Here is a 26,229-nt window from a genome sequence, read left to right on the forward strand (position 1 = left end):
TCTAAAGACATCTAATATACGACATAACTCATTTTGACCTATGAAAAAGTCTTCAAAAACTGCAAGTTAACAAAGATCCCGGATTTTACCGATGCCCGCCGCGAAATTCGCCGTTTGAACTTGGCCGGCAATAATTTAGTGAAAATCACGACGACGAACTTCAAAAATATGCGATTGCTGGAGACATTGATTTTGAGGAATAATGCGATTACTTCTATCGACCAAGGGTCATTTGAGGTTCTGCTGGAAATCTAATGAAATTTTGAATTTAACTTAATTTAGGGTCTCGAAGCGTTGAAGGTCCTGGACTTGTCGAATAATCAACTTACCACTTTGCCTGAAGGAAAATGTCAACATAGCAAAAAAATGTCAGTTCTGTCAGCAAACGCAGAAATTTCAAGATTTTGGGGGGAGAAAATGACCATTCTAGACTTATACTTATCATTCACGTGACAATGTTGACATTTCTGACATTCGCAATAAAAGCTGATTTGTCGGAAATGTCAGAAATGTCAACAACGGCGCGAAAACAACCATAAGTTATTAACTCAAGATGATTGACGTTTATTCTGACAGATTTCCTCACAAAAAATCCTGACATTTCTGACAATGCTGACAAATGTGACTTTCATGATGAACTTAATTCTAGCCGATTGTTTCACAAATCAGAATGCGATCTATTGAAAAGAGACTCAATTTAGAGTTCTTAAAAGTCAAAAATGCACAATCTGTAAATCTTTAAACTTTGCGGTAATTGGAAATGTTGTTGACAAACGAACAGGTTTAATATTTTACACCAACGTGCTCCAAAAGCTGTATCTGACGGGGATGAAGTGGAACTGCGACTGCGACATTTGGTGGCTCACTGAACTCTTCAGGCACTTGTTCTTTCAATTATTTCATCATCGCTTGTTTCCTTGTTTCAAAATTGGACGATAACTTATTCACGAGCGAAGTTCTCTTCCTTGATTGCAAATTGAAAAACAAGTTCAAAAGCAAGCGGCCGGATTTGCTCGAAAGTGCAGATTCAAAACCGAAATGTGCTCAGCCGATAAAATGGCTGAACTATCCGCTGGACAAGCTGAACGACAAGTACTCCGGAGCCTGGTGCAAGACTAGAAAGTTCTTCGGTGAGTCATTATCAGATACGGTCCAAATGAGGTACTCGTGCTAAGGGTCAGGGTAAGCTAAATAGAAAACATGAACCATGGGTATGGGGTCTTTTCTGATTGGCAATTGCGTAGAATAAAGGCTTCTGATTGGCTGAAAATTTGGAGCTTCAACAACCCCTTGGAATGTCTTTTCAAATAGGGACCTTCTTTCTTAAAATTTTGATATGTAATATTTTTGATTCTTTGTCTTATTCTTAATAGAGCCCTACCGTATTTATGGTAAATAAAATAAACATCAAATTATAATCTAAACGACGATTTTATGCAACCGCTTTTCGATTAGATCTGGGGAGAATATCTCAAGGGTAAAGATAGATACTTCTCCTTCTGTAATCGAGATAAGGTCGTATCATCAATTCTTAATTTTATATGCGCCGGGTGTTCGTCGCTAGATAATGCATTTTACAGTCGCTATTCAAAAAGCACATAAATGACGATTTTAAATTGACAAGAGACGAACTCGATTGGTTTCTTTAGAATTAAAATAGAGGAAAAGTAAGTCGCTGAATAAAATATGAAATAACTTGTTTGAATAAGACCCTTTTATTAATGACGGAATATTCTAAATTTGCATGGTTCTATTGGAAAAGAAAGAGGTAGATCCAATTTTAAAATTGCAAATTTTCGGGTATTCACCAAAAAAAACGAGATTTAAGGTAATGACCCCCTTATTTTTTTCATTTTAGGCGATAATCTAACTCCCTTTATTTAATGAAAATTTGAAATCTTTGTAGAAAAATTCTTTTTCGAGCGTTTTCTCCGAAGTTTTACATAGTGACACCCTTATTCAACTTGGGGAGCAGAATTTTTCTAGCTCCAATAAAAGACGAATTTCAAGAAAAAACTTCAATTTTCGGCCTATTAATTTTAAAGACTAATGATTGGAGCAAGAAAGTGTCTTCTTTCGAAGTTAAATAAGGGCGTCTTTTTGAAAAATTTTTCGAGAAAAAAAGCCCAAAAATTATATTTTGTACAAAGATGTCAAATTTTCTTCCTTGATTTCATCAATTAGTTTGAGTTTTTTTGACCTTCGAAAGTGATTAAGTATTTTCTCCGAAATTAATCCCCACAATTAGCTGTCCCGCAAACAAAACCTCATTTCAAGTGGTCTCCTTTTCATCTCATCTTTGATTCATCAAGTCTGACAGTCAGTTTCTCCATTTTCGCATTTCAAAAAGAAAATCATATTTTCGAGCATAAAAACCCATCATCATCAATAGCGGATAAATTGATGCAGCCGAATTTGCATCCATAAATATGGATTCGGCCTTTTTTCGCGGCGCAGAAAGTTAAATTGACCATTGTCGATTTCGCGCAAAATAAGAAAAGGACACGCTTTTGGCCGCAGCGCGGCGCCACTTTTTTTTTCTTCATTCTTTTTTTTTCATTTCTTGCTCTCTTTTCCCTTCCCTTCGAGCTTCTGACAATCTGAGAAGCTGCCCAAAACTCCACCGCGAAATAAGTTTTTTAATTGACAGAAAAATCGTTTTCAAAAAAGAAATTCAAAAAAAAAAGAGATGATAAAAGTTCAAGAGACCAATTAAAGGGTTCAAAAAAGAAGAAAAAAAGGAGTTACGAAAAAAAATATTCAAAAAAAATTTCAAAGAGAAAATAAAATCGGAAAGCCGCTTGCGGCTTCGAGCAAGATGAGTCAAAAAGCCGCGCTTCGCCGGGCGGCTTTAATTCATTTTGGCTCGAAGCCGCAAGCGGCTTCTCGATTTTGAATTCTCTTTGAATTTTTTTCGAGAAATTAGCTTGAAAATCACCTGATTTTTTCTTATTTTTTTTATATGTTTGCTTTTCTTTTCAATCCTTTCAAAAAGCTTAAAGTCCAAAAGCGCAGAAAACGAACAGATCGAGCCGTAAAATCTAACCCGTCCGATTCAGTGAACAAATTCGCCCGGACAGGTGTCGAAGGCTCGGACATTCAACTCGAGTGCAAATCGCTCAGGTCACAATCAAACGCCCAGCAAAATGGCCAGATAAAGTGGTTTGGGCCCGATGGAAAGGACATCACGTGAGTTTTCCGAATTTAATTTTCTTGTAAAAGCGAGAAGCCGCTTGCGGCTTTGAGTAAAACTTACAAAAAGCCGCACTTCCGCGGCTTATTTTTTATTTCTCGAAATTATTTTTGTTCTAAAATCGAGAAGCCGCTTGCGGCTTCGAGCAATCAAAAATAAAAGCCGCGCGAGCGCGGCTTTTTCTTGATCATACTCGAAGCCGCAAGCGGCTTCTCGATTTTAGAACAAAAATAATTTCGAGAATAAAAAATTAGCCGCGGAAGGGCGGCTTTTTGTAAGTTTAACTCAAAGCCGCAAGCAGCGTCTTGATTTTTTTGAAGAAAAGTCCTAAAAATCAAAAAATAATTTTCTGTGTCAAAAATTTTGACTCAAAATGGTTGTTTTAGCTTACAGTCGCAAAATTACAAGACGCGTGTTCAAGTATCCGGCTCAACGCTGAAAATAAAGAGCTTGCGCATTGATGATAGCGGCACTTGGACATGCTATAATGAAGACACTGATTACGTCGGTAAGTAGCAAGCGGGATCAACTGAGGCTTAGACACGATGAAACAAGCCTTGAGTTGATCAATTTGAAAAAGACCCAGGGGAGGGGAGATGCAATAACGCCCTTCTTGGATTGACTTTATTGCTTTTCCGATACTTAGAAAAAGAGATTGTCAGTTGAGATTCCATTATTCAGGATGAACTCGTGACATAGTAACATTATTCTTCGTAAACAAGTTTTACCAATAATTTTGACACGTCATTATGGATCATCAATAATGACCAACAGTCATCATTGGTTGAACTTTTCGCCGCAAAGAAATGATAAGAAACCAAAAAGCCGCTTGCGGCTTCGAGCAAAACTAAATCTTAGCCGCGCATAGCGCGGCTTTTTCTCATTCTTGCTCGAAGCCGCAATATTTTCGAGCATGAATGAGAAAAGCCGCGCTATGCGCGGCTAAGATTTAGTTTTGCTCGAAGCCGCAAGCGGCTTTTTGTTTTCTTATCATTTCTTTGCGGCAATAAGTTCAATCAAAAATAGCCTAAATTTATCTAAAATAAATTCAAGCGGACACGGAGTTTACCGTCACCCCAGCATCGGGCGGCCCAACAACATTATTCTCGACATCGACGATCCGCGCCGTCGAGTCCGTCACTTCTGGCCCGAACGCGGTGCTGAACACCGAGCAGTCTGCTCCCGCCGCCTCGCCTTCTATCGTCAAAGCCGCCGCGGAAAATTCCGAAGCAAAAACAAGCAGCAGCGACAGTACTAGCACTGGCGAGCCGCTACGGAGGACGAGGCTCGTGATTAGTTTATTTATTGGTTTGACGGTTGTCTGCGCTATTGTTTTAATTGTCTTTTACAAGGTGAGCAGCAGTTTAGAAAAAATCCACCGTCTCTTTTCTTCTGAGCTGAGTGTTGATACAGTTATATTTCAGAAGCGAAGGCGAAAGTCGCACAGAAATGATTGGGAAACGCGAAAACTCAGGCCGGAGGAACAAAATGGGAATGCAGGAGGAAGGGTTTCTGGACAACAACTGACTCGTTCCTCGATTTCTTCGCACAGGGTAAGTTCAGGAGGGGAAGGGTTGGGGGGGGGTCTGAGGAGGGCATGGGGGGTTTGCTAGCCTCTGATTGGCTGATGGAATACTGGCCCCTCATTGGCTGAAGGTACCTATTCCCCCACCTTTTCAAAGGGCCCCTCCTCCTATCCATAAAGAAAACCCCCCTCCCGTTTAGCCGCAAATGATAAGAAAAAGAGCGATAAGGGGGTGTAGCTCAAATGGTAGAGCGCTCGCTTAGCATGCGAGAGGTACCGGGATCGATACCCGGCATCTCCAAATACTTCCTTTTTCAACCCTTTTTCGTTTCAGAAAACTGACGAGCAAATTCGCCCTCTTCGCCAATCACCCCCAATCGACCCCGAAGACGCTCTCGGAACCCCAATCGGACCGCCGGAGACGATTTCAAAGAGCAGGATCGAAAGTAGCGGCGCTGGAACACTTCCTTCCCAGAAAACACGGTCCAAAGCGGATATTGCCGAAGATCGAAGAGAAAATCGAAAATTTCATTCTCAACCGGGAACTTTAGGTATTTTTCGTTTACTCACTTTATCGATTCGAGTTGCATTTGAGATCAATTTTTTTTACTGGAACTGTCAAAATTTCTTTTAACAGTTTGAGTTTGCTTTTTTACCAATAACTCATTTTTATTTCTTACAGGGAGAAATGGAAGAGTGAAAGATATCGTTCATCATTTAGAGTCAAATCCACCAAGGAAAGTTTCATCTGCTCGATTTTTTCTGTTTCAGTTGTGCTCGATTCACTTTTTGTCAATTTTGTCGGTTGTTTCATTTCATATCTGTTTGTTGTTTCATCGAGGAAGTACTGTACTACAGTACTACTGTAGTATCATTCTATCATATCATAAGAAAGAGGTTGGGAGTAGCCGATTGGAAAGTTAGGGTTAAGCCGATATCGGCAACCTGTGAAGAAAGCCTGACTCAGGGTCTGAAAGATCTTAAATAAATTACCGACTAGCGCCTTTTTTTAAGAAACCGCAGAGCGTTGCCGACATATTTTATGTATCCATCAAATTTCGATTCTTTTGAAGCCGCTCTGCGGCTTAATTAGAAAAAAGCTGCTACGCGGCTTTTCATTAAAAATCTTTCAGACCCTGACTCAGGTTTTTTACACAGGTTTCCGAGCCTTGTTAATTAACCCGTTCGGATAATGACCATTTTGTTGGCAGAGCATTTTGTGGTTATTCGAGCCATCTGCCAATGAATTGGTCAATGTGCGCGAAGGGGTTAAATAATATTTTAAATGAAAATCGATTTCTGTACGTTATTCTTTGTCTCAATAATTCGGGAACTCTGGTTTATAATTTGTATAATCGTCGAGTTTCAAAAAGGCATTTTATGAAACTGCTCTCAGATGTGTTACGAATCCCAGCTCGCCAGTGAAAACAACTCCCAATGGAGTCGCAACTCTTGGTAATCATTCTCAATGTAAATAAGAAACTTTCTTTTTTTCTTCCATTTTTTAACGAAAATTCTAGCCGCCTTTTTTCATTTCGCTAACAACAATTCTAGCGCACCATGTGTACAGAACGCGAACGCTGAGCAAAAGCGAAATGGAACAGAATCTGACGTTTTTGCCCCAAAGCATCGAAAAACTTCCCCTTCAGGAGACTGCCATCTGAACTCCAGAAAAATATTATTTTATTTTCAAAAATTGCTTTCTTCACAAAACTGCCAGCTTTCCAATAAATGCAAATACTAACAAAAAAATGACAATTTTTACAAATTATGAAGGAAAAAGTCGCAAAGAACTTCAATGTCGTCATGTCCAGTTTTCTCCGCTAAGTTGTCTTCTTTTGCATTTTCCATCATTTCTTGAAATTATTATATTATTTCTTCCTATATTATTATTTAATTTCTTCCTTGCTCTAGAATTTACCTTGCAAGCATTCAAATCGAAGTCTTTCCTGTTCGTTTTCGTCATTTTTTCTTCTTACTTTTTCACTGTAAACTGGTTGACCAAGCAAGCAAAAAAGTAATAAGCAAAAGAAAGAATAAAGCATAATTGTCAAAAAATTTTATGAAAAAATGTCTATTCTGATCAGCGCTCGGAAATTCGCACGCTCAAATGAAGCCCTGGTTCGATTATTTCTACGTTAACTTTATATTTCCGACCAAGAAGTTCTTTTAAACCCCGCTAAAAGTAAAAAAAACAAAGAAGAATCCTGGACTGACCCCAAATGTCCCGCCTTGCGTTTTCTTTGCTTTGCTTGTTAGTTATTACGATCTCTTTGCGCCAACACTTGCCTTTGTCCCGTAACATTTGATATTTGCATATCTTCTATTTAACCCGCCTCCCGCCTCCCCAAACCTCAATTTTACAAAAAAAAAAAACGATGAAAATTTTCAAATTTCTTTCCGCTTTTGCCGCTTTTGTCGCCTCGACTGGCATTTCTACTCATGTTCTCGACCTGACTACTGGTCTTCCTGGACCAGGAATGAAGATTGACGTCTTTTACCAGGTCGATCAGGGCTATGGAGTCGGACCTGACTGGACTCCAATTCGATCACTGTAAGTTGATCTGTTTTGAAAAATGCCTTTTTTGATGCTTCAATTTTCATTTTCAGAATCACGAATTCTGATGGGCGAACCGACGAGCCCGTCGTCAGCACTGAGGAAATCGAGATGATCAACCGCGCCAGTGACAACTTCTACAAGATCGTCTTCTACACCGACGAGTACTACAAGGACGTCGACACTTTCTTCCCACGACCCGAGATGGTCTTCCGCGTCAAGAAAGAGCAGATCGGCGAGCACTTTCACGTCCCAATCCTCTGCACTCCGTATTCTTACTCTACTTACCGAGGTTCTTAAATCCACTGTTTCGCAAGAACCCGCGTAAAATGCCTTTCGCTTCAATAAAAAACGAATAAAATTCGACAAAAGATTTAAAGAGGCCAGCGTAAAAGACCATAAAAATTTAACAATTTTCATTTTCAAACTGTAGATTTCGGAAAATGTCATGCATGAAATATTTTTATTATTTAGTTTTAAACTTTTAACTTAAAGTTCGTCGAAAAGAAGGCAGGAACTTCAGCTTAATTTATACCTAAAATCGCTTCAAGGCTTCTCCCGTAGTATTGATGGAAAAAATGAAGAATGATAATGAAGAGTGTGAAATGAAAATTGATGAGAAATGAAAAGCCTCTCCACCAGATGAGGCTTTTTTCAATAACCTCTGATGCGTTGAAGTCAACTTCATCAGTGGTTAACATGCGTATAATAGCCAGCCCGGGTCAAGCCGTCTCCGGCTCGAATTATGCCAGCCTAGGCAATGCCTAGTAGGCATCTTACCGTTTTTTCTTGCGAAAGTTGGTCAGCTTTGCCTTTGAGGAAACTTCCTACAAGAAATTATTATTACTACAAATGCAAATGGTCGCAAGCATGTGCAAAAATCAAGCATCAGAATCGTGGTCGAAAACTCGAATTGTTTCGCGAAAGAGACTTCTCAAATGAGGTGGATTTTGACCCTTATCAGTTTTTGCGCTCAGGCTGAAGTTTCTAGACGGAGGATTGATCCTTCTTGTCCGTGAGTACTAAAATTTTTTGTTATTTGGAAGAAAAGGAAAAAACTTTAGTGACGCTGATCTTGGCGAACTATGCGACGAAGACTGCTTTGAAAAGTGGATCAAATGCAAGGATGGCTGTTTGAGCTCTTCTTGCGAGCGCCAATGCGCTGGAGAATGGACCGGTAATTATCTATTTTTCTATTATGATTATGATATCTCAAGACTGCTACCGAGCTTGTCCATGCGACGAGCTCTGCCCGAACGGTTGCGAGAACTGCGCGAATCCGATTTGCAGCTGTAAAAGCCCTGAGAACGATCCGTATTTCAAACAATGTCTGAAAGAGGCGAGAGGACGATTAGACGATTGTTTCGAATCCTGTGCGACGAATAACACTTGCTATGATGGCTGCTATGACGTGTTCGAAGATGAAAAAAGCTTCTGTCCATGCATGGAGAAATGCCCAATGGGCTGTTCTTGTGATTGCGGTTTTAAATGTCAGACTCATGTGACAGTGCTTTGCCAGGGGAGAACAGACATTAGCGCTTTACCAAATTTTAGTTATTTGATTTCTGCTGATGGAAGTTTCAAGGTTCGCAAAAGTGATATTCTTCTTTGACGAGAGTTAAGGAAAAACGGCATTTCGAATCTCCTTTAAATGAAGAACGTGGATATATTTATTATTCTGGCCATGCAATCTTAAGAGGAGAAGTGTATTTTTTTGGAAGTTATGATAACAATGGTTCAACTAAAAAGGTAAAGCTTTCTCTATGAAGCGATGCTGATATCGATAATGATTTCAAGATTTCAATATTATCTGGCTGTAAAATTATAAATACCGAAATTCAACTTGTTAATTCTTTCGACGCTGTTTACGGATCCCTCGCAACTGTTTCTGCTGGAACTGAGTCCGTTATCTTATGCAGAGGTCGTTCGGCAGATTGCGAAAGCTTTAACGGGGAAAAATCTCAATCTATAAGTTCTACACAAATTAATCATGAACGTTCTTGCATGGTAGAATTTGAAAATGCACCGATGATCATTGGATCTTATTCACCGACTTCAAATCGTGTAGAAATTCTTACTTCAAGGTGATTCATAATCAAATGCTTACTTACTATTTGAGAATAAGCGGTTGGCAAGATACTACTCCTCATCCTCGACAGATTTATTCCCATACATGTCTTTCTGTCTCAAATGGAGTTCTTACCATTAGTGGAATCTTGAAAGATGACAATGTCTGGTTTTATACGAAAAATGTTTATCTCCTCCGTGATGATCAATGGGCAAAAGTCGGTGTTTTGCAATCAGTTAAAATATTTTGAAAAATTATTTTCATTTATTATTCTTTAGGTTTACGGTCTTGCGTCTTCAATTCATTTTGGCGATTATTTTCTTGTTTTTGATGGTGTTCAAACCCGGTAAAAATACATATGTAGAATCTCATTTAAAATAAATCAGAAACGTGGAAAGGGCACTGTGGGATGGTCAGAACATAACTTCTTCGATGATCATAAACAAGCATGAAGGAGACTGTTATCGGCCGATTATCTTCGAATCCGATCCAGATTCCTGTATAGAAGGTTGTGATGATTTCTGTTACTATTAATAAGAGTCTATTATTCTTGAAAACTTCGCGGAAAATTTTAATAAAGGCAGAACAGTCGCTCTTCTTTGATGAAACTCTCAAGAGGCCCTTACCATTATTTAGGGAAAAATTTTACAATTTTGATTCTCAAACTATAGATTTCGGATAATGTCATGCAGGAAATATTTATTATTAAGGGGGTCCCAAACGATTTTGAGATTTTTCGAATTATAATTTTTTCTCTTCAGATTTGAATTCCTCATGCAAAAAGCTGCAAAAAAGGTCTTTAGCTTTTTTCGATTGTTTAAGAAAAAAGTGTCCAAAATTGACCTTGAAGTGGCCAATTTTGATGCATCTGCATGGAAATTTAAAAATCAACCCATATTTACAATTGTCTAAGGGTCGCATATGTCACATTTTCAGGAAGGATATGAGCTCACTTTTCTATTTATGCCCGAAAATATGGGTTTGGGTGATGCCCGGAAGGCAATTCACATGGTTAAAATTTCAAAATTCGTACATTTTTTTGGCCGTCTTCGTTACATTATCGTTTTTTGGAAATTGAAAAAACTGAGATACGCTTCACTAGATTAACGTTAGACCTTACAGAAACCACAGGAAAATTAAATTTTGTTTCCTAAATTTTTGGAGTAAATCTCGGTCAAAAAGTGCCCAAAAACGCGATTTTGCGCGAGAAGGTTACCTTTTCAGGGCTCTAGCGCCGAATGTGGTTGGGTTAAAAGAAATTTGAGACACGCTTCACTAGATCTAAGACTGATCTATTTGTACGTGAAAAAATTTTTGAAAAATCTAAGTGCGCGTCGCCGTGAGCGCCAGTCAAAAATGGCCAATTTCGAAAAAATCGTTGGGGACCCCCTTAAGTTTTGTTATTTTTTACTAAAATTCTTTGAAGAAGAAGGCACGAATTTCGACAAAATTAAGACCTAGTATTGCTTCAAGGTTTTTCCCACAGAATTGATGGAAAAAATGAAGAATGATTATGAAGAGCGTAAAAATGATAAGAAGCGAGTAACCTCTCCAGTAGGGTGATGGTTCCTCTTCTTCAGAAATCTCTGCAGGCGTATCAGAAACAGCTTCATCAGTGGCAGCTTAAAAATGGGGTAAATATTTCTTTCTTATCTGAATTTGCGCTTTGAAGTCTCATTTTCGCTTGCTGAATCGGAGGTTGAAGAATCAGAGTCGAGAAAACGCCAGAGTCTGGCTCTAGAAGGGGAATTGTTCGGGCGGGATTCGGTTTAGTTGATTTGGGCCGAAGAGCTTCGGAAAGAACAACTTTGCCTTGAACAATAGTTAGTTGATAAGGAGTCCCACCGAGCTCAGTGATAATCGAGGAGACTTTCTTATTCAAAGCAATCAAGTTATCCAATCTTGATTCCATTCTTAATCATGTATATAAAGCATGTTAATATCTCTTAAGACGATTAAATGTATAAGGAAGTACCTCTCCTCTTCGACTGAATTTGGTAAAAATCATTGCGTTAGTTCCAAATGTCACGATCGTAAAACTCCTCCTTGCGAAGAGAGACCTTTCAGTAAATCCAGATAAGATCCTGGTTTCTTCTTTCGAGATTTTCAAGATGAAAAAGCTTTCGTTCTTTTTCTTATTTGCCGCGGAGAAAACAGTTTGCTCAAGAAGCTACTACTACTACGGATATCACAAGGAGGATCCTTATGCAGAGAGTCCTTGCTACTCGGACAACCACAATTGCCATCCGACCGAAAATTGCGTCCCAGAGGGTCAGCATCTTTACCAATGCTGCGATATGGGCTACAAGTACGATTACAGCACTCATTGTCGCCAGGGAAATCGTGAGTTTTGAGTCGAACGGGTCGAAAATTAGAAAAAATTCTAGCGCACCCGTGCCTTGAAAAAAATACCTGTAATGATGGAGAGTTTTGCCATCGAATCGTCAAGCCAAATGAAGAAACTAACGATTACGAGTGCATCAAAAAGGATGACAAGTGCATCGGTAATCGCTCGTACCAATCTTTATCTACCATTTTGAAATTAAGGGGTGGCAATGTGCACGGAGTTCTACCAAGGCTCCTGTTCGGCCAACAACAAAGAGGAAAAGCAACCAATCAGAATCGCTGTCAAGAGCGTTGACGACTGCTTCTGGGCTCCGCAACCTGTGTAAAAACCTGAGTCAGGGTCTGAGAAAATCTTTTTCGCGCCTTTCTAGACCCTGACTCAGGTTTTCAACACAGGTTTCGGAGCTCAGGACTGCTACAACGAGTGCAAAAACAACGAGGAATGCAAGGGCTTCGATTTGGACGAAAAAGGTGGCTGTCTTCTTGCGTTTCAAGATTGCCGCGAGAAGGATTTAGACAAACACCCAATTTTCGAGTGAGGCCCCTTTTATAATAAGATTTTCAATTTATTTCAGAAAATACTCGGATCACAAAGACTTCTATTATTATTATCAAGAATACTACTGGAAAGACCAAAGCGTAGAGAAAAAGCAGCTCTCTTACACTTATTACCCAATGAAGGGATGTTTCACTCCAGGTTTGAGCACAATTCTAGCTGTCTGGCTCATTTTAGAGCTCTAGAACGGGATGAAGACTGCGACAAAACCCTCGCTGATCATCTTGAGGACATTTACTTTGATCTTCTCGGACGAATGGACAAGCTAGCGCCGGTTTTTCTCGCCCAATTCGCGAAAAAGAAAGATAGAGAAAATGAAGAGCGCGAGTTTCGGAAAAAAGGAAAGTTCAAAAAATAATGATCAGACAAAAGCCGACAAAAAACCTGAGTCAGGGTAAAAGAGAAAAATCCGCCAAGCCGATCTTTCGAACCCTGACTCAGGTTTTTAACACAGGTTTTCGAGCCGAGGCTTTCAACATTTATTGAACTAAGGAAAGTGATTATGCTTGTGACAGTACTCGGCTCGATTCTGGTTGTTCTAGCGTTCATTTTCGTTGTTTTTCGGATCGTAAGAAGCAGCCGAAAAGCTGACCCAGGAGTCCAAATGACTGAAAATCGACAACATCATCAAAATCCGGCTCCGATTTCGGATTCATCTGTTACTGGCGTTGTTGCTCCTTTTCCATTCAACGGTAATCAGAGCAAATAAAAACCATAATCAACGATTTCTATTAAGATTCCGCTCCAACATACTCCGAAATCGACGAATTTGGTTCAAATGTAAATCTCGCCAAGTCTTTTTAAAATCTGCACGTGACGAAAAAATGCATGAAAAATCAACCCTTTTCAAAAAATAAACAGAATCAAGACTCCTTTCTCCTCGTTTTTGTCCCATTTTGGAATCAAGGAAGACTCACACCCCGCGCCCTTGAACCCTAAACCGACTGCTTCCCAATTGGTCGCCCTGAGGCTTTCACATCGCGCGATTCATTGTCCCGCTGAAGAGTCGAGAAAAGACCAAATAATGAAAATGTACGTGGTTGCGTAATTACCCCGCACAATAGTGAAGAGAGAGAGAGTCATTGCTGCTGAGATGTTGATTTTTTGAATGCGCGCGCGTTTGGATCTGATTTAATCTTATTTCAATTTTTAAAAAAGAGAGAAAGATGCTGGGGAAAACGACCAGGGAAGACTTTGAATGGGTTTATTCGGACCAGCCTCATACTCAAAGAAGAACTCTGATGCTCAAGAAATATCCAGTGATTAAAACTCTCATGGGCGCAGGAAAGGCTTTATTTTCTCGCGTAGGAACAGACCACTAGATCGCCTTATACAACTATTATTCACAAGAAAAACAAAGTTTGCAAATATTTATTTTTTCATTTTATTCTGAAGCCAAAAAGATCCGAACGAAATTCTCGTCGTAACATCCATGGTTTTCGCCCAAGTCCTCGCCTGCTACTTTCTTCAAGATTCTTCCTGGTTCACCATCGTCCTCATGGCGTACATCTTCGGCGGAACCATCAACCATTCCCTGACTCTTGCGATTCACGATATTGGGCACAACACTGCTTTTGGAACGGGAGTCAAAAACGCGTGGAAAAATCGATATTTCGGCTTTGTCGCGAATTTGCCTCTTGGAGTTCCCTATTCTGTTACTTTTAAAAAGTACCATATTGGTAAGACCTTCCTAGAAAAAATCAAAAAGCCGCTTGCGGCTTCGAGCTCAAAAAAAAAAACAAAAAAGCCGCGCTTCGTGCGGCTCAAGCGTTTTTGGCTCGAACCGCAAACGGCTTATGGTTTTTCACCCTGAATTTTATGAAAATTTTAAGATCATCATCGCTACCTGGCCGGAGATGGTCTTGACACCGATTTACCAACAGAATGGGAAGGAAAGTTCTTCACCAACGGTCCACTCAAACTCCTCTGGCTCTTTTTAAACCCTCTTTTCTACGCGCTTCGGCCCATGATTGTCCGCCCCAAGACTCCAACTCACTACGAATTCAAGGTAAAACCCACCCAAATCGACGAAAAATGAGAGATTTAGAATTGGATTGTTCAAATTATCTTTGATGTTTGGATTTATCGATCTTTCGGAGGAAAGGCGATGGCATATTTGCTCATTGGAACTTTTCTTTCGCTTGGAATTCATCCAATTGCTGGGCATTTTATCGCAGAGCACTACATGTTTGTCAAGGTAAGAAAATGACTAAACTTTTTTTTCTTGAGAAAAACCGAGAAGTCGCTTGCGGCTTCGAGCTGTTTAGCCGCACTTGGCGCGGCTTAAATTTAACTGCACTCGAAGCCGCAAGCGGCTAATTGTCCCTGGAGCTCTAGAATTCATATCAAAATTAAGGGTGTCGATACCTTCTCCTACTACGGACCTTTGAACATGCTAACCTTCAACGTCGGCTACCACAACGAGCACCACGATTTTCCGTTCATTCCGGCTTCGCATCTTCCCGAGCTGCGAAAGATCGCACCTGAGTTTTACGAAGAAGTTCCCCAACTTCAAAGCTGGATCATGGTTTTGTACGATTATGTGATGGACCCGAAAAATGGACCTTTCAATCGAGTTAGGAGAAGATTCGATGTTGATGGAAAAGTCGTCAAGCCAAAGGTGAGCATTTTAAGAGTATCCCTTCTTTAAAAATATCTCAGGAGGGAAGCAGCTACACTGACGAACACGCGCGATTAGGCAAGAACTCCGACCACGATCCTGTCTACCCAAATCAAGCCGAAAACAACAACTCTCAAGCTTCAATTTTCCGGCCAAGCTCAAATGTTATCGCCAAAAGCTTTCTCCATGCCAGCCGAAATTGATGAAAAGCCTAACCCTTTTTTTCTTTTTATTACATTTCTTAGTTCAAATAATAATAAAAGATTTACGAAAAGGCTGCATGAACCCTCTTCTGAAAATTAAAAATGCGTTTAAATTGAGATTGAACGAGTAAGCAGGACATTTTTCGGAAAATAAAGCAGAATTCATTTTTCAAAAATAGAAAATAAAGGGCGGAACTCAAAATCAGAATTTTCCTCCTTGATTTCAAGCAATAAAAACTCGAAAACAAAAGCTCTTTCACTTGTTTTAGCGCTGTCTACTTTTTTTCTCGAAGTCGAAAACAGACCAGGGTCAAGTTCAAAAAAAATCTAAAATTCACACACTGTTATAATAATTTTTAATTTTTTTTTTGAAAAAATTATTTATAATTTGCATACTCTGTAGTTTTCATTTTTAGTCATCCTTGATTTTTTTCAAAGCCGGTCTATATTAAATAGACTCTGACGATTAATCACGTGATAACATTTTTTGAATGAAAAGAAATCGATCTCATGGATCGACCTTGTTTAAAAAAAGTAGACTTCAAAATGAACAACATAGAAAATTTTGCACAGGGTCATGGAATGTTGACTTGTCTAGGGCGTGTTTGCTCTTTCAGCTCATAAAAAAAATGATGAAAAACTTGAAAATTTTAGTTTCCAAGCTAGAATTTTCAAGGAAAAAATAATTAAGAACTTCATGTTTTTCCGTCAAAATAATACTGCTTTCATGAAGTAGCCAAAGTCGGGTAAAAAGAATGATTCGCTTAGTTTTGATTTGATTGAAAATAAGGGTGTCACTGTCTAAAAAGTCGAACTCAAAATCTCGATTCTCTTTTTTGACAATTATTTCAAAAAAAGGCTCCAAAAAAGAGGGCTAGAATGGCCATTTTTTCTTGCTGTTGGATGAAAAATGATAAGCACTAAAAGAAAGATAAGCTTTAAAGTTTAAACTTTTAAGAAAGTCCGGCCGAGGTCAGATTTAATTCGTGACCTCTGCGAGCAGTCCATCTCGGAAGTAGGTCAGTCTTCATTTGTTAAACTCTCGATTGGTCGCAATGGTTTAGCCCTGTCCAATCAGGAGGGCCCTTTCGCCTCGATCTCGAGCTCAATTCCGCTTCTACGCGCTGAAACTAGTTACATAACTCGTATTTACCGATTTTTCACCTTTCTCTCGTCGATTTCGGCCACTTTTCGACCTCCCCAGGTCATCCAGAGAGTTAATAGAGAGTCCTGACCAATCATAGTCCTCCAGACTAGTTACGTAATAGCTATTACATAACTAGTAGTTATGTAACAATTTGAGAACTGGCCCAGTTGCGTTCAGACGCCATTTTTCACCAAAACGAAGAAAACAATAACGAAAAAATCGATTGCGAAAAACAACTTCATTTCAATAATTACGAATTAGTTGCTAAGTATTATTTAACTGCTATTATAAAAGAAAATGGAGGGGGCTTATTGAAGCGGAAAATAAGTAATCGAGCGATGGAGGGCTTTGATTTAGGAATAAAATTTCACGCTCTATTGCATTTTTTCGATCCTGAAAAAGATTCTCCTTTTGCTTATGATAACAAAGTCACACCCTTATTGTTTCTCTGCAAAGAAACGATGAAGGTTTCAGCTTCCTTTTATCAAATTATATAAGGGTATCACTATCCATAATTTACCTGAAACCCATGAAAATGTATTTGAGTTTTTAGTACTCTTATTGAGACTGTGCTCAGGAGCCTGTGTAGAAAACCTGAGTCAGGGTTTCAAATATCTCAAATGAAAAGCCGCGTAGCGGCTTTTTTCGAAAGTGGAGCCGCAAAGCGGCTTCGCTATAACATTGCAATCGAAAAAAAATTAAAGATCTTAAGACCCTGACTCAGGTTTTCAACACAGGTTGCCGGCTGGAAAATCGCTTGTAAATTTATATATATAGTTTCATATCTTGTGATTACTCTCACCCTACTCTTGAAAATATTATATAAGCGGTTGTATAAGACCTGTGAGAGTCTATTTTTAAGTCCATTGCTCAACACAGGCTTGTATTTAGAAGCGGTAGCTTCAGGAAAATGTAAATGTCGGTCGCATATCAAAAAATGTGAAAAGCAGCGATGATCATCAAAACCAACGCATCCAGGGCGACGAGCTAGACGACACCTACGCCGACTTTTTCGACAAGTTTTTTGACGCGCGAGAGCGGCAAAATGAACATCTCCAGGTTTGAACTCCTCTTTGTTGCCTTCGAGACAATTTCTGTTTTTAGAAATCGTCGCCTCAGAATTCCGTCGAGTCTTATCACGGCTCATCCGCGTCATCCCCCACCGAGTCAAACAGTCAGCCGCTGGAGAAGATTGTAACAAGAAGGAGGAATCGAGGCAGTGGAGATTCAAAACAACTGGTTAGTTTTTAAGTTAGAACATACTCGTCTCACGCTTTAAGGACCCCCGTCAGCTTTTTTGAAAAATCAAATTTCGGAATTTTAAAATTTTGACCCCGGAAATGGATTCTATGGGTCAAAAAACGATTTTAAGGCTTTATTTTTTGGGGTCTATCTCGACTCCTTCACCCTTAAAATCGCATTTGAAAATTCGGAATTTCGCCGAAAATTGACGAATTTTGGCAAAAATATTGATTTTTCTTGGTCAAATCTTCGTCATATCAAGTTTTTGAAGCAAGTTTAACTTAAGGGTACATAAAGAACCAAAAATATGGTGTTTTTAAAAATTTCAATTTTTCGGAGGAAAAAGCTGACGGGGGGTCCTTAAATCCAAGCTTATAATAAGGGCGTCTCTACGCTTTGGGTTAAGAAAACTGGTATCTATTCAAAAGAAAAATAGAATAAGGGTGTTACCGTCTTAAATTTCCTCAAAGCCTTCTTGAAATGGGACTTTCTGTAAGAATTTCAAAAAATAATAAGACGGTGACACCCTTATTCTATTTTCAGATAGATACCAGTTTTCATAACCAAAAGACTAGAGACACCCTTATTTTAGCTCGGACGTAAAGCATGAGAGAATGAAGCGAAATCAAAATAAGGGTGTCCCTAGCCTATCCTTTTCCAAAGCAAGAAAATCATTAAAAATTCTAGCTCTGCGCTGTCTGCTCGGACAAATCAACCGGCTACCATTTCAATGCATTGACGTGCGAGGGCTGCAAAGGAAAAATTAAAAAATTTTGAATCTAATTTCAAAAAATCCAAAACTTAGAAAAATTCTAAGAATTAGAAACTTTCTTCTTGCGCTAAAGAGACTCTTTTAAAAACGACCAAAATCATATTCAAGACCACTCCTTCTCTTTCAGGATTGATTATTCCCGTCATAATTTAAATTAACCTAATTAGCCTAAAATGCCATTAAATTGGAATCGAAATTTAGTTAAGGGTGTCAACAAGCCTTTTTTCTTCAATTTTATTTTTGATTGTATACCCTTATTTTTAAGGGCCTCCCTTCAAAATCGATTAAAAAAAACTTTTAAATTCGTAAAAAAAATCAACCTTGTTGACACCCTTAAGCTTCAAACTAAGACCAAATCTTTAATTTCAATCAGGATTCTTCCGGTTAGTTCTAATTTTATATTTTCCGATAAATTCGACGATTGACATTTTTATTTTAAACACCTTAGTCGTTGCATCCGTGGGGACAAGAAATTTGCTTGCGGGTATGGGGTTCAATTGTTTTTCTCAAAGTAGAAAATCCTTTTTCTTATCTTTTATTATGAGTTCGAATAGGGCACATGGCTTAAAAATGTAATTGTATTAAAATTTTAAGGGATACTCACAGAGATCATTAATTCTGGTTCAATTATGCTGGCGTCTATGTGCCCTTTTTAGTTGAAGGCAGGGGTGTCCCTCGAAATTTTTTATGCAAGATTTTTTGGTTAGATTTATCATTGCCCCACCCTTATTTTATTGTTCGATAACAGCAATTACAAAGCGCCTAAACTTATAATTTCGCTAAAATTTTGTCAGGAAAATCGTTAATTTTCCCGTTTTCCGACTAAAATAAGCAAAAAAAATTAAGGGTGTCACAATGATAAATTTTCAAAAAAATTGCTCATAAATTATCTTCTCAAAATTTTTTTTTATTTAAGAATAAGGGGCCTAATTATTCAAAATTATCTTAAAATAGACGATAACTACCTTACTAGAGATAAGAAAGAGATCCCTTTAATTTCATGTGTTAAAAATAAGCTGTCAAAGACGCTCGGACACCCCTCTCTCTCGGATCCAGTCACCAGAATTTATTCCTTACTCTTCGTTGATTTCACTCGATTGGATGTTTTTAACAACTGGTGACTTAGGATTTGAACCGGCAATTTTCGCCGTAGCGTATTAACGGTCCTTTGACAAAACGTTGAATTCTTCTACGATATGGTGGCAACTGCGAGATCAACCGCGAGAACCGAAAGAAGTGCCAGTCCTGCCGACTTGACAAGTGCCGCGCTGCTGGGATGAAGGCGCAATGCGTTTTGAATGAAGGCGAACTTTTGCAAAAGAAGAAAATTATTGAAAGAAACAAGTAAGGCAGCAGAAAGAATAGATTCTTCCACGGGATTTTACGGTCCAGCGACGGACAGATGCACCTAAGTAAACTTATTCAAGACAAAATAGCAATTATCTTTTCTTTTTTGTCTTTTCGAATTTCAAAAATAACAACTGTCACTTACAGTAAGGATGAATTCCCTTCTTAATAATTTTTTTAAATTTAAAACGTCAGACCCCCTTAAATTTTCAATAATCTTTTGTTTGTCGGTCACTAAGTCTCGTTTTGTTATTATTTTTTGACGGATCGCTATGTCTAAGATTAGTTATCTACAGACGAATTATGACCAGTTATTTTGTCTTTTTCTCCACTAGCATCGTATAAATGCGGAAATAAACCGTCTTTTCTTCAGAATAAAAAGAAGCATCAATCCCGTCTCACCTCTCAGCTCCGAAGAGCTCGACCGAATGTCCTTCATCGTCAAAGCTTACAAGTATGGATTTTTCTTGTTACAGTGATTTTCAGTCGGTTTTATAGAAAATGTTTTGCAAAAGAAATGCGCGTGGAAGAATTCATCAACGCCGACTTCTTCATCAACTGGAAATCGCTCAATCGACAACGCGACAGCAACAGCTATAGTTCCGAATCAGGTACACACCATCCCTTTCTTCTAGCGAAACAAGGCTTAGACGTGAAATTCGAAGTCGTCCTCAGAAATCAAAGCAGACAAATCATCGAAATTTCAATCGACATGGAAAAAATTCTGCACCTCGCTGATGTCGCTACTTCAATGACTTTTGTAAGTTGAAACTTTTGGACCTTTTTTGAAGAAGGAATTTAGGATGTGGTTAATTTTGTGAAGGAAGTGCCTGATTTCAAGCAATTGGATGAGCAAGATCAAGTTATAATAATTAGAAATGCGGCTGTTGAGGTAAAGAAATTTCGGCAAAACCATAAAACAAAAAATATCTTAGGTTCACTTGCTCAACATCTGCGATTTCTACAACTGCGAAAAAGGCCAGATCGAAATCGGCCAGTGTTCGTATCCAGTTCACAAGCTCACTGCAGCAGGAGTCGCTTCATCGTTTCTAGAAAAATTCCAAAAATTCGTCAAATCAATCTATTCCCTCCAACTTCGCGAAGAAGAAAAGGCCTTGGTAAGTCCTCTCTCCTCTTGACCATTTCGAAGTCCTCAATTAAGGCCTTGATGATTATTTTATTCTCAGAAGACAGAGGTTCAAAAGCTGAGAGTTTGTCTCAAATTCAGGTTGGCGGTTTTTTGAAATCAAGGAAGAGTACCACCTTTTTGAGGAATCATATGCGATGACACTGAAAGAAATTTTGGATGCGCGACGGGGAGCAAAATCAAAACGAAATATTTTCGCCGTAAGTCTGATTCTACAAGAGGGCCTTCTTTAATTGTTGATAAATCATGCCCCATTGGACCCCTTGATTATTGATATAGTGTACCCCTGTATTCTTAAAGTGTTCAAAATGACGACGTGACAACAAAAAGATGACTCATTTGCGAGTCACGTCGTCATTTTCAACACTCAAAGAACACAGGGGTATGCTATATCAAAAGTCGAGGGGGCTAAAAAGACCCCAAATCATCCCTCTTTTCAGGAGCTTATGTTCCTTCTCTCCGAGCTGCGGCGCCTCTCCGTCTCCTGCCGTCCGTATTTAATCGCCTTCTCCGATTCCTGCCACGATCAGTTAAACCCAGTTCTTCGCGAAATTTTCAGCCCCGTCGAATAAAAAACAACTCCAAAAGTGATGAGTCCCAATCAATTCTCCAATTCCTCCGACATACAATAATATGGCCTTCTCCTTTTTCCGACAAGTCTGCATATCTATTTTATCAACTTTCTCTCTCTGTCTGTTTCTTTTTTCAAGCTTTTTCTCCTGAATTCAAAAAAAAAAATGTTTCAATACAATAAATTTGGATAATACTTACTCACCCGGCTTTTTTAAAATGTGCAATGAGCAAATATGCGGCTTTTCATGGCTTTTTCAAGAGATTTCACGGAAAATGGATCTTCTGAAAAACGAGAGAGCCAATTCTGAAAAAGAACTGTCGCTAGAATTGAAGAATTTGGAGCTTTTGATTCACGAGTGTAAGAAATTTATGCAACCAGTTGAAACTGCTATTGATGCGATTCGGGCGACTTTGAGTATGAAAATATCGTTTTGACGCCCTTAATTACCGATTTAAGGTGAAGAACGGAAGGCGAATTTATCGAATGAGGAGTTGAGAATTATGATAAATGAGAAGATAAAGAAGGATAGAATGGAAGTTCAGACGTTTATTTTTGATCCAAACACGACGTTGTCGCTTATTTCGAAGTATATGGATGCTGAGGAGGACGAGCTAAAAGTCAGTTCTTCTATAGAAATCGACTATCTTCATGGTGATGAAGATCAGTCCCATGCTGAAGATGACAAGAGCGTGGTCGATTCAGCTGAGAAGCAGCAAAATCAATCTTTGCCAGAGGTGCCAAAAGAAGATAAACAGAAAAGAAGACGAAGACAACGAGGAAAGAAAACAAAAGACGGCAATCAAGCTGTAAAGAAAATCGAAGAAGGAATGGAGAATTTATCTCTTCATCCTAAGAATACCAAGGAAAATCAAAATACCTCGAAATCTCAAATAACGGAGAAAAAACCAAGGTACTATTAAAAAAATTTAATCCAAAGATAAGCCTTTTTTTTTAAGAAAAAGGAGGCCAAGAAACAGAACGAGAAGCGATATATGTTCACATAACATGATACTCTACAAGAAAAACGACTCAAATTACATTGATCATTTTTTGGCGCGAATAAATTCATGTGGTCATCAATTTGGCGGATCTTGCCTGGAAATGCTTTGCGTAGATAGACAATGTGGATATTGCCCAAAATGCAAAAGACCTTTTACCATGGAAGACATTAAACCTGTTCATTAAGAGCTCATCAATAATATACTTGGAAAGCATTTATTTAAATTTTTAACTGTTCAGTATCGCCGTGAACTCTGCCAGTAATTGCTTGTAGTGCGGCGTTGATAGCTCCGGTCTGGTGAGAATTTCATGTAGCCTTAATTTATTTGGTTTTCCTCTTGATCTCAACGATTTTACCTTGATCGTAGAGATAAAGCAGCAGCAGTGGAATCTGAAACATCAGCACCAACTTGACCATTTCATAATTGTCCTTGATCTGTTTCGCCACCAGCGATCCAACCAGCAGAACAACAACAGCCCCAATTCCAAAAATGCACGTCGACCACATGACATCTTCATCCGCTTCCAAAAACTGGTCCCGATGCGCTTCTCTGTTCATTTTACCAAAAACACCCGCAAAAAGAAGAAAGGCGACGGAAAATCGCATCATTTTTTTTCGAAAATTGATCAAAAGGGGCTTCGAAATGGAGTTCTTTTTGTTGTTTTTCTGTTTATTGACCTTTTCAAACAGCTCAAAGGAGTCGCGCGAAGTCGTTAAAAAAGGTTCGGCGCCCGGACAACTGACCAAACAGATGACAAAGGGTTTTTTTATTCTAATACGCTAGGACACTAAAATAGCTCAAAATCGAAAATCTGGGCTCAGCAACCTGTGTAGAAAACCTGAGTCAGGGTCTGAAACATAGTTAATGAAAAGCGGCTTTTTTAGATTTAATATTTCTTTAGATTTAATGAGATTTTTAACAATTTTTCGGATTTTTTTTTTCTTTCAGACCCTGACTCAGATTTTCTACACAGGTTGCCGAGCCCGTTCGAAGATGACTCGTACGTAAATCGATTCATTTCTTCTTCGATGATGTCGAAAACGATGAATGTTGGGACGAGCCTCTTTCCCTTCAAACCGAGTTGATTTTCCATGACCATTAGTTTTCCGGAAACGATAAAGGTGTAAAGGTACGATTTGTCGTATCGATCGGGGGCTATTCGATCAGATTTGTAGGAAGAAATTATCGTCCAATGACCTTGATGAAGTCTGAAATCAAAAAATAGCGATAACCCGATATTTTGGCTCGACAACCTGTGAGGAAAACCTGAGTCAGGGAGTCAAAAATTTTCAATGAAAAGCCGCATTGCGGCTTTATTTTTTAAACGAAGCCGCCAAGCGGCTTTGCAAAATTATTTTTTAGGTCGATTTTCAAATTCTAGCGGCTTTTCATGAGAATTTTTTTTTGACCCTGACTCAGGTTTTCTACATAGCTCGCCGAGCCCTGCCTTATATTCAAAACTAACCTGTGAACATGAAAGTAGATATATCTCCAATCATAAATCTGATTCGAAGAAGTGACGAAAGTGATTCCCTCCCGATCCGGATACGCATCGAGAAAGACATTATCAACATGTTTCCGCTCGTCAAAATACGATGGGAGGTAGAAATTTTGAGACGTCCACGATTCCTCTCTTCGTTGAATGCCATGAAAAGTGTCAACCCGGATTTGCTGCCGAGAAAGGTTCAAAATCGTCTGAAATTTTCGATGAAAGGATGGAGCTAGAATTGAGACATACGAATTTTTGATTATGAGTGTACCCATGACTTCTTTTTTGAAAATCCTCGAAGGTAAATTGAAGCGGTTTTCGATAAAGAACTTCTGCAAGGCCTGAAGCTCGCGATTCATCAATTGTATAACAAACGTCTCTAGAATCAAATCAACTCAACGATTTACGGTTTTCTAGCTCTTACTGATTCTCCCTCGGTCCACAGACAAAAATCCTCTCAACAACCGGCTCATTTACTTGAGCGCTAAGAATTCCATTTCCGCACAAAGAAGTGCCATATCTTCCAAAAACAAAGCCCGGCATATCTTCCCTCATCGACAAAACCCCTTCATTGCGGCCTTCCGTGTCGTATTTGAACAAATTCGCAGTCAGTTCAGGGGAGTAGTCGTTGTTGTTTCCAATAACAATCGTGGCGAAAATGTAAAAATGGCCTTGGAAAAATGTCGTGCAGACGGATCCGTCATAAGTTCCGAAAACAAAGAGCTCGGTGGTTTCGACTGTTTTTTCGTCGAAACTGACCAGCATTGCTCGAAGCTGGGCTCGGCAACCTGTGTAGAAAACCTGAGTCAGGGTCTGAAAAATGTCTGAAGAAAAGCCGCGTAGCGGCTTCTTCAGATATAAAGCCGCAAACCTGCTTCGCAAAAAAATCTTTCAAAATCTGGCGAAGCCGCTTTGCGGCTTTATTTTTGAAGAAGCCGCTACGCGGCTTTTCATCAGAGATCTCTCAGACCCTGACTCAGGTTTTCTACCCAGGTTGCCGAGCCCAGGCCCCAAGAGTAGGTTCCGCATTCAAATCGGCAATCGTCTTTTTCTCATAAGCGACAAGTGTCTTTGGCGGGAATCCCTTTCGACATTGAAAATCGGGACAGGGACAACCTTTTGGACAGTTTTTCTGAAAAGGGCAAACGTCGTTGGAGTACTTTGACCCGATTATTCGACAGATTTCGCGGCAGTTTGTCAGGTCCTCCAGCTTTGTGAGACTTGTTGGATCGCAGAGGGTTCGGCAAAGAGCGGTTTCGATTGAGAAGAGATACATGCATTGGTTTTTGTTTTCTTCGTTTTCGAAATCAGTAAAGGTTTCATTTTTTGCTTTGCGCTTTTTGACGAGCGCGATTTTCGGGCTTGGAAAGATGAATTCTCTGTAGTTGTCGTTATAAATGTCGCCGCAGTCGTACAAAGAAGCAGCGCATGCATCGAAATCGTAATCGTTTTTGATGCAGCTCTTGAATTTCATGACACAGGCGGATCCAAAAGAAGGGCGATATTTGACCATATCCCAGTGGATCAAATTCGAAGCGATCATGATCAGAATCCAAAAGATGGAACCGAAAATTACCAGGTTGATGTATTGGTTCAAGGTTCCAAAGCCATGGTTCGAGACAGAGCTCCAAATTCACCTCACTCATGATTCACCTTGGTGAAGGTGGGTAAAGGTGAAAAAATTTCACCTCACCTCACCTAAATTTTTCGAAAATCGACTTTCACTCACCTTCACCTTGGGGTGAAATAGGGTGAAAATTTTTCACCTCACCTCATCTCACCAATATTTTTTTGAAAATGAATTTTCACCTTATTTCACCAGGTGAAGTTGAGTGAAAGCCGATTTTTGGAAATTTTTGATAAAAATGAGGTGAGGTGAAAATTTTTCACCTTCACCCACCTTCGCCTAGGTGAATCTTGGGTGAAGTGAATTCGGAACTCTGGTTCGAGATTTTGAACCTTTTTTCTCGCTTTCGATAGAGCTTCGGCTCGATTGGATAGAGATAGACCTCGTTGTTGGAGACAAATAACTCGCCCTCTGATTCGCAGCAAATGCAACGAACCTTGATTTTGAAGAAAATAGAGAGAATGTTAAGAAGTTACCTTTTCGATGCGTTCTCGTTGTATTTTTCTCATGATTTGAGCTCTGAATGAGGAATAGTTCCAGTGAACAGTTCTTTTCTTGAGAAAATTTAATCCTCCGCGGAGATAGATATTTCCTGGCTCCGAAGTTTCAAGAATATGACAGTGTAGTTCAGGAAGGTTCGAATTTGAACTCGAGCATTTTTCTTCAGATTTCGTCAGCTGTTATATGAAATAAGTAATAATTTTTATGCTCAGGAAACTGATAAAAATAATTCAAAGAGAGCCAAAATCGACCGATTTTTGCCCCCTGAGACTTCAATTTGGTTCCCAAGTCCGGCAAATTATTCCTTCATGATT

General features: G+C 39.2%; 7 protein-coding genes and 1 non-coding gene across 8 annotated transcripts; 7 read left to right on the plus strand and 1 right to left on the minus strand.

The window, feature by feature from the left end:
* The first annotated feature begins 828 nt into the window (after positions 1 to 828).
* On the plus strand, positions 829 to 6,447 carry LOC145701450 (leucine-rich repeat-containing protein 4C-like). The gene is made up of 10 exons (XM_081778671.1): positions 829 to 878; positions 952 to 1,130; positions 3,060 to 3,189; positions 3,580 to 3,701; positions 4,247 to 4,545; positions 4,618 to 4,746; positions 5,053 to 5,269; positions 5,401 to 5,453; positions 6,113 to 6,173; positions 6,273 to 6,447. Exons 1-10 carry the CDS (start codon positions 829 to 831, stop codon positions 6,380 to 6,382), a joined length of 1,350 nt encoding a protein of 449 aa, XP_081634797.1. The 3' UTR covers positions 6,383 to 6,447.
* On the plus strand, positions 4,947 to 5,019 carry TRNAA-AGC (transfer RNA alanine (anticodon AGC)). Its single transcript has one exon. It is a non-coding gene; the product is annotated as a tRNA-Ala (tRNA).
* A 640-nt stretch (positions 6,448 to 7,087) lies between the features above and the next one.
* Positions 7,088 to 25,959, plus strand: LOC145703551 (5-hydroxyisourate hydrolase-like). Its single transcript, XM_081780926.1, has 3 exons — positions 7,088 to 7,272; positions 7,329 to 7,582; positions 25,949 to 25,959. Exons 1-2 carry the CDS (start codon positions 7,097 to 7,099, stop codon positions 7,573 to 7,575), a joined length of 423 nt encoding a protein of 140 aa, XP_081637052.1. The 5' UTR covers positions 7,088 to 7,096; the 3' UTR covers positions 7,576 to 7,582; positions 25,949 to 25,959.
* On the plus strand, positions 8,214 to 9,934 carry LOC145701451 (uncharacterized). The gene is made up of 8 exons (XM_081778672.1): positions 8,214 to 8,290; positions 8,340 to 8,452; positions 8,493 to 8,860; positions 8,899 to 9,024; positions 9,073 to 9,359; positions 9,401 to 9,578; positions 9,622 to 9,689; positions 9,730 to 9,934. The coding sequence occupies exons 1-8, from the start codon at positions 8,214 to 8,216 to the stop codon at positions 9,875 to 9,877; spliced, it is 1,365 nt and encodes a 454-aa protein (XP_081634798.1). The 3' UTR covers positions 9,878 to 9,934.
* On the plus strand, positions 11,449 to 12,603 carry LOC145701452 (uncharacterized). The gene is made up of 6 exons (XM_081778673.1): positions 11,449 to 11,686; positions 11,731 to 11,847; positions 11,891 to 11,997; positions 12,073 to 12,224; positions 12,265 to 12,386; positions 12,431 to 12,603. The coding sequence occupies exons 1-6, from the start codon at positions 11,455 to 11,457 to the stop codon at positions 12,601 to 12,603; spliced, it is 903 nt and encodes a 300-aa protein (XP_081634799.1). The 5' UTR covers positions 11,449 to 11,454.
* On the plus strand, positions 13,314 to 15,144 carry LOC145703298 (sphingolipid delta(4)-desaturase/C4-monooxygenase DES2-like). Its single transcript, XM_081780636.1, has 6 exons — positions 13,314 to 13,527; positions 13,647 to 13,924; positions 14,078 to 14,253; positions 14,293 to 14,442; positions 14,602 to 14,865; positions 14,907 to 15,144. Exons 1-6 carry the CDS (start codon positions 13,412 to 13,414, stop codon positions 15,066 to 15,068), a joined length of 1,146 nt encoding a protein of 381 aa, XP_081636762.1. The 5' UTR covers positions 13,314 to 13,411; the 3' UTR covers positions 15,069 to 15,144.
* Positions 17,031 to 21,487, plus strand: LOC145702454 (nuclear receptor subfamily 1 group I member 2-like). Its single transcript, XM_081779681.1, has 11 exons — positions 17,031 to 17,274; positions 17,320 to 17,454; positions 18,145 to 19,573; positions 19,950 to 20,030; positions 20,075 to 20,187; positions 20,227 to 20,336; positions 20,379 to 20,468; positions 20,512 to 20,694; positions 20,739 to 20,804; positions 20,849 to 20,923; positions 21,164 to 21,487. Exons 3-11 carry the CDS (start codon positions 19,506 to 19,508, stop codon positions 21,293 to 21,295), a joined length of 918 nt encoding a protein of 305 aa, XP_081635807.1. The 5' UTR covers positions 17,031 to 17,274; positions 17,320 to 17,454; positions 18,145 to 19,505; the 3' UTR covers positions 21,296 to 21,487.
* LOC145704594 (uncharacterized) lies at positions 22,502 to 22,978 on the minus strand. Its single transcript, XM_081782054.1, has 2 exons — positions 22,654 to 22,978; positions 22,502 to 22,612 (listed from the first exon to the last, which is right to left on the minus strand). Exons 1-2 carry the CDS (start codon positions 22,904 to 22,906, stop codon positions 22,533 to 22,535), a joined length of 333 nt encoding a protein of 110 aa, XP_081638180.1. The 5' UTR covers positions 22,907 to 22,978; the 3' UTR covers positions 22,502 to 22,532.
* Positions 25,960 to 26,229: the final 270 nt, after the last annotated feature.

Source organism: Oikopleura dioica, chromosome PAR (genome assembly GCF_907165135.1).
Source record: "Oikopleura dioica chromosome PAR, OKI2018_I68_1.0, whole genome shotgun sequence".
Taxonomy (NCBI): Eukaryota; Metazoa; Chordata; class Appendicularia; order Copelata; family Oikopleuridae; genus Oikopleura; species Oikopleura dioica.

Bases quoted from the DNA above. Each gene is read 5' to 3' on its own strand.
- LOC145701450 (XM_081778671.1), top strand. From the start codon at position 829: ATGAAGTGGAACTGCGACTGCGACATTTGGTGGCTCACTGAACTCTTC. The intron at 3,702-4,246 runs GTAAGTAGCAAG...AATAAATTCAAG, and splicing joins TGAAGACACTGATTACGTCG to CGGACACGGAGTTTACCGTC. The intron at 5,454-6,112 runs AGGAAAGTTTCA...GAAACTGCTCTC, and splicing joins ATTTAGAGTCAAATCCACCA to AGATGTGTTACGAATCCCAG.
- LOC145703551 (XM_081780926.1), top strand. From the start codon at position 7,097: ATGAAAATTTTCAAATTTCTTTCCGCTTTTGCCGCTTTTGTCGCCTCG. The intron at 7,273-7,328 runs GTAAGTTGATCT...TTTCATTTTCAG, and splicing joins TGGACTCCAATTCGATCACT to AATCACGAATTCTGATGGGC.
- LOC145701451 (XM_081778672.1), top strand. From the start codon at position 8,214: ATGAGGTGGATTTTGACCCTTATCAGTTTTTGCGCTCAGGCTGAAGTT. The intron at 8,291-8,339 runs GTGAGTACTAAA...AAAAAACTTTAG, and splicing joins AGGATTGATCCTTCTTGTCC to TGACGCTGATCTTGGCGAAC. The intron at 9,690-9,729 runs GTAAAAATACAT...AAAATAAATCAG, and splicing joins TTTGATGGTGTTCAAACCCG to AAACGTGGAAAGGGCACTGT.
- LOC145701452 (XM_081778673.1), top strand. From the start codon at position 11,455: ATGAAAAAGCTTTCGTTCTTTTTCTTATTTGCCGCGGAGAAAACAGTT. The intron at 11,998-12,072 runs GCTCCGCAACCT...ACCCTGACTCAG, and splicing joins GCGTTGACGACTGCTTCTGG to GTTTTCAACACAGGTTTCGG. The intron at 12,387-12,430 runs GTTTGAGCACAA...TTAGAGCTCTAG, and splicing joins GAAGGGATGTTTCACTCCAG to AACGGGATGAAGACTGCGAC.
- LOC145703298 (XM_081780636.1), top strand. From the start codon at position 13,412: ATGCTGGGGAAAACGACCAGGGAAGACTTTGAATGGGTTTATTCGGAC. The intron at 13,925-14,077 runs GTAAGACCTTCC...GAAAATTTTAAG, and splicing joins TTTTAAAAAGTACCATATTG to ATCATCATCGCTACCTGGCC. The intron at 14,866-14,906 runs GTGAGCATTTTA...AAAATATCTCAG, and splicing joins GAAAAGTCGTCAAGCCAAAG to GAGGGAAGCAGCTACACTGA.
- LOC145702454 (XM_081779681.1), top strand. From the start codon at position 19,506: ATGAAGGCGCAATGCGTTTTGAATGAAGGCGAACTTTTGCAAAAGAAG. The intron at 20,188-20,226 runs GTACACACCATC...AACAAGGCTTAG, and splicing joins CAGCTATAGTTCCGAATCAG to ACGTGAAATTCGAAGTCGTC. The intron at 20,695-20,738 runs GTAAGTCCTCTC...TCCTCAATTAAG, and splicing joins GCGAAGAAGAAAAGGCCTTG to GCCTTGATGATTATTTTATT.
- LOC145704594 (XM_081782054.1), bottom strand. From the start codon at position 22,906: ATGATGCGATTTTCCGTCGCCTTTCTTCTTTTTGCGGGTGTTTTTGGT. The intron at 22,613-22,653 runs GTAAAATCGTTG...AAATAAATTAAG, and splicing joins GCTTTATCTCTACGATCAAG to GCTACATGAAATTCTCACCA.